At 36.2% G+C, this 5,671-nt stretch overlaps 1 protein-coding gene across 1 annotated transcript in view; it reads right to left on the bottom strand.

Moving 5' to 3' along the window:
- LOC135195233 (uncharacterized) overlaps positions 1-5,671 on the bottom strand; it is a 36,500-nt gene that overhangs the window by 274 nt on the left and 30,555 nt on the right. Inside the window, exon 9 of the mRNA XM_064221501.1 lies at positions 1,364-1,722. Within this exon, the coding sequence (XP_064077571.1) occupies positions 1,364-1,722 (359 nt within the window). The remainder of the gene's footprint in view (positions 1-1,363; positions 1,723-5,671) is intronic.

The raw sequence follows: 5,671 nt of genomic DNA, 5'->3' as shown, positions 1-5,671 counted from the left end.
CTATTTTTAAAGAACACTGTATTAAGAATAAATTTTTTGTTTTGTTTTGTACTTTTAATGAAGCTCAAATATATATATATATATATATATTATATATATATATATATATATATATATATATATATATATATATATATAATGTGTGTGTATTATAGAGTTCATCTTCCCATAACTGTTTTCACATGAAGACTTGATGCAAAAAGCCACCAACACATACACACATATTATATATATATATATATATATATATATATATATATATATATATATATATATATATATATATATATATAGATATTATATATATATATATATATATAATATATATATGTATCTACGTATATATTATTTCTGGTGTCTGTATGCGAACACCGTATTGTTGTCTTGTATTCTTGAATAACAAAGCACTCATTTCCAGTTAAAATAAATATATTGCTGATCTTCACTGCTTTCAAGTTTGGAAACTGAAAAACTCCTTATGTTTGGCCGTAATTTTCAATAAAAAGATCATACTTTTGAATCCACACTTTAGCGAATATGATGTTGTGACTTCATATTCACATTTCTTACTAGATTTTCAGTAATGAGCTTTGGGATGCAAGATAATAATGGCCAGATAGCGAGTTCATTTTTCCCCTTGTTGCGAATGTTTGCGTGTCTTTCCTCCCGCATTCTTGCAAATAAACAGTGGCAGCGGTGAACCAAATAGCGGTCTGGTCTCCTCTAGGTGGGAATCTTGCCTTTTTGCTTATTTCTTTAACATATTGACGAAACAACCCCATTAGTGCATCGCTGTAGGTTGAAATAAGTGTGTGATATCCTTCCCTGGATTTTTTGAAGGCAGTAGTCGTGTGCAGCCGTGCGGTCAGAATACACGTTAGGTCTGTCAGAGATGTTTTTTAAGTACCAGAGCACGCACTGCAACAAGAGGTAGGAAAGGAAACAAACATTTTTTTGTTAATATTGTTGAGTTGTGGCTTATGCTTTCAGGGCGTTTTCCTTAGTTAATGTTCTAAATTCTGTTTTTCCATTCGCAATTTTACTTACCGCATATTTACAATATTAATTATAATGGTTTTACTGAGTATATGACTACGTATAAAAATTTTTTAAAAAGTTCTAGTGAAAAAATTTGGTTTGTATTTCGTGTGTGTAGTTTTTGCGTTTTTTAAAGTATCCTTGAAAATTTGTCTTCTTTTGCAATCAGTTTCAAAGTCTATTGTTTATTTGTCTAATCAGCAATCCACCGGTTATTTTTTTTACCTAAGTTTTTTGTGCAGTGCTACATTGTTTGCGACGTCATAAATTGAGCATCTTTTATTTTATTTTTTTTTTCCACGAAAGCAAAGGGCCCATTCTGTACTTCAGCTTCTCTAACATTAAACACCATGGACTATCCTTAGGGGACCTGGGCACTCCTTTGGCTCTCTTGGGAGGTCCTAAACTCTTCCTGTGTAACATTGGCACTTTGGAGCCTCTGAACTCTCTTAGTGACCTGTACTCACACTGGAGACCATGACTTTGCTGGATGCTCTCCTTAGGGAACCTGGCCTTTCTCCTGGCGACTTGGAACTCCTTTGGGCGTCTTTGACTCTGTGATGGACCTAAATTCTCTTTGTTAGAGCTAGTCTCTTTTAGGGCGTTTGTAGTTCCTTGGGGCACTGGATTCTCTCTAGGAACACGAAGCTCCTTTTGTTGAAACCTGGGCTCCCTTTGAAGGTGCTAAACTCGGGTTAATTAGGTTAATTATAATCAACCTAATTAAACCAAAAGAAAGTCTAGTGGGTTTCGTGACTAAGAGCGATTATATTCAAATTACAGTAGACTAGAATGTAAAGCACAAAGTAATCTTTTGTTGCAATTCATCTTAATCGAAAGCAGACCCAAAAACACTTTTAACATAGGTACTCTCTAACAAAGTATGTTTTTAAATCTGAATAGTTTTCTTATTTATATTACGTTGGGGTTTCAAGACAATGTACAACTTAAGTATATCTTAGTTTTACCAAACCACTGAGCTGATTAACAGCTCTCCTAGGCCTGGCCCGAAGGATTAGATATTTTTAAGTGGCTAAGAACCAATTGGTCACCTAGCAACGGGACCTACAGCTTATTGTGGGATCCGTACCACACTATATCGAGAAATGAATTTCTATCACCAGAAATAAATCCCTCTGATTCCGCGTTGGCCGAGCCGGGATTCGAAGAAGACATTGTACAGGAGATGAAAGATTTGTAGAAAATGAATCACAGAATTTCACAGACGTTGGCATCACACGGCGTAGGATGCGATGATGGTGATGATAATTTAGATCTGTCGCGTACTGAGAAGTGTTTAATTTCCCATTTCTGCCTTATGTAATTGTTAGGGAATTGATGTTTTCTAATTATCACCTGTCGTGTTCTGTGTTCGTGTTTACTCAGGTAAAACTTGGCGCCTTTGCTATTCTCACATGCATGATTGTAGTAATTGTCTGTTCTGAAGTATGCATATAGTATAGGAAAGAACCATATAAACGCGGTGCGTATCTATGTGTATATGGTTCATGTTTATGAAGATCTTCATATGTATAAGTAATGTGCGGCTTTGTCTTCTGTTTTTCTTCAAATAAACTTTTCCTGTTTTTCAAGCATTATATGTGTGTTAGGACTTGATACTGGATAGTGATGTGACTACGTTTTTCTTTGTAGTTAGTCCCTTTTTTCGTTTTTGATAGTCTTATAGGCTTGTTATTTGCGTTTGATGTATTTTTCTTTGTAGGCCATGTACCTGCAAGAACAGAAGAAAGAGATTACTGTCCACTGTACATTTTGTATTAATTCTCTTTGTGGACAAATTTGTACTAAAAATTGTATTTTTTTTCAATAAAATAACTAACTGTACTGTGACAAAAAATCACTAATAGAATCAGGACGACTAACTTACCCTAACCTCAGTGTAGGAGTGGGTAGCGTTCGAAATTCGATAGCTTGCTGTGCTGACTGTTGGTTGGAGCCGTCAGAGAGAGAGAGAGAGAGAGAGACCTTACCTTACCTTACAGACCTTACATCTTGTTCGGGTTGCCCCAGGTCCCTCAGTGTGAGGCACCTCTAATGTCTACCAGAGAGTTGCTAGTACATCTTCCGGTATATTTTGCATCTTCCAATCTTGGATGGTCTGGGATGCAGTTTAGATATTTGTCGAGCTTATTCTTAAACACATCTACGCTCACTCCTGATATATTCCTCAGATGAGCTGGCAACGCATTGAATAGACGCTGCATTATCGATGCTGGTGCGTAGTGGATTAATGTCCTGTGTGCTTTCCTTATTTTTCCTGGTATAGTTTTGGGCACTATTAATCTACCTCTGCTTGCTCTTTCTGATATTTTTAGTTCCATGATATTTTCTGCTATTCCTTCTATCTGTTTCCATGCCTGAATTATCATGTAGCGTTCTCTTCTCCTTTCTAGACTATATAATTTTAAGAATTGTAGTCTTTCCCAGTAGTCAAGGTCTTTAACTTCTTCTATTCTAGCTGTAAAGGACCTTTGTACACTCTCTATTTGTGCAATATCCTTTTGATAGTGTGGGTACCATATCATATTGCAATATTCAAGTGGGACTACGAACATATGTTTTATAAAGCATAATCATGTGTTCAGCTTTTCTTGTTTTGAAGTGCCGTAACAACATTCCCATTTTTGCTTTACATTTTGCCAACAGAGTTGCTATTTGATCATTGCATAACATGTTTCTATTCATCATCACACCAAGGTCTTTAACTGCTTCCTTATTTGTGATTGTCTCATTATTAGGTCCCCTATATGCATATAGCTTTCCTTCTCTGTCTCCATAATTTATTGATTCAAATTTATCAGAGTTAAATACCATCCTATTTACCTCTGCCCAATCATATACTTTGTTAAGGTCTCTTTGTAGAGCGTTCCTATCTTCATCACAAGTAATTTCTCTACTTATTCTTGTGTCATCAGCGAAACTACTCACTACCGAATCCTTAACATTACTGTCTATGTCTTCAATCATAATAACAAACAATATTGCAGCTAGCACCGTACCTTGTGGCACACCGGATATTACCTTGGTTTCATCCGATTTCTCATCATTTGCAATAACTATCTGTTTTCTGTTGTGTAAAAATTCTTTTAACCATCTTCCTACTTTATCTACGATATTGTGTTTTCTAATTTTCTTTGCTAATATATTATGGTCTACTTTGTCAAAAGCTTTTGCAAAGTCTAGATAAACCACATCTGTTTCATTTCCGCTTTTCATATTTTTGAATATGTTCTCACGGTGGACTAACAGTTGGGTTTGTGTACTTTTCCGGGTACGAAACCGTGTTGTCCTATATTAAACAAATTATTTTTTATTAAATGTTTCATAATATTTTTCTTCATTACCCTTTCATACACTTTCATAATATGTGATGGTTAGACCACCAGGCCTATAATTACTTGGCCTCTAGTCTTGATCCACTTTTGAAAGTAGGGGTGATATATGCTAATTTGTGCTCATCATAAATCTTGCCTGTATCTACACTTTGTCTTAATAATATTGCAAGTGGCTTTGCGATAGAATGAACTACTTTCTTTAACAAAATAGCAGGGACTCCATCCGGCCCTGCAGCAGCTCCATTTTTAATTTCATTAATTGCCTGCACAATATCAGCTTCATTAATTTCTGTCAGCTAAATATTCACTATTTTCTTCCCTTACTTCTATATCATTATCTTCATTATCTATTCTAGGGGTGAATTCTCTCTTATATCGTTCTGCCAGTATGTTGCAAATTTCCTTTTTTTCATTCGTTAATCTCCCTTCAATTCTCAGAGGGCCTATTTCTATTCTTCTTTTATTCATCTTCTTCGCATATGAGTATAATAGTTTGGGGTTTTGCTTGATATTTAATAGGGTTTTTTCTTCCAAGTCCCGTTTTTCATTTTCTTTTGAGAGAGAGAGAGAGAGAGAGAGAGTGTGTGTGTTCGATAGCTTGCTGTGTTGACGGTTGGTTGGAGCCATTAGAGAGAAATAGAGAGAGATTGTTGTTGTTGTTTTTGTTGTATTAAGCCAACACTTCTTGTTGGCACGGGCCTTTCCCTTGTTCGGCCCGTAGGTGATCTGAAAAGATTCATTAGGTTCATGGTTAGTTTTATGAAATTGGAAATATTTTTAGTTGTAGAGACAGGAGTGAACAGGGGAAGGATGGTGGTGTCAGTAAGAGAGGGCCATCATGTCATATTGTAGTAGAAGTTTGAAAAATGTAAGGCTTTCGAATATTAGAGAAGCTGTGCAGGTGGGGTTGTCCAACCCTTTACTTCCCTTGGGTCCCTGCGGGAGGATTTCAGTGGTAGGTAAAGTTTAGAAGAATGATAGTGGATGATGTGGATAGAGCCTTACAGTGAGGGGATGTGATGAAGATGATTGATGTTACTTTTAGTTTATTTACCTTGGTGGAGGTAGGTTGTAGAGCATCTGGGCATGCTCTTTTAAGTTTTCAATGATTGTTTTTGTGACTGTGGCAGCTGCATGCTCAGCATCTTGTGCAAGTGCCAAGTAATGCAATTTGTGCTGCACCTCTTAGCTGTGCTGTTTCTCTGCTTTCCAGCAGGTAGTGAAGGAGTGGTTGCTGTGTTTCTTCTTGATAGTGTTCACATGGTCTGACACTGTTT

Source organism: Macrobrachium nipponense, chromosome 16, assembly GCF_015104395.2.
Source record: "Macrobrachium nipponense isolate FS-2020 chromosome 16, ASM1510439v2, whole genome shotgun sequence".
NCBI lineage: Eukaryota > Metazoa > Arthropoda > Malacostraca > Decapoda > Palaemonidae > Macrobrachium > Macrobrachium nipponense.
The sequence above is the reverse complement of the archived record's forward strand: the minus strand, read 5'-3'. Positions and strand labels throughout refer to the sequence as shown.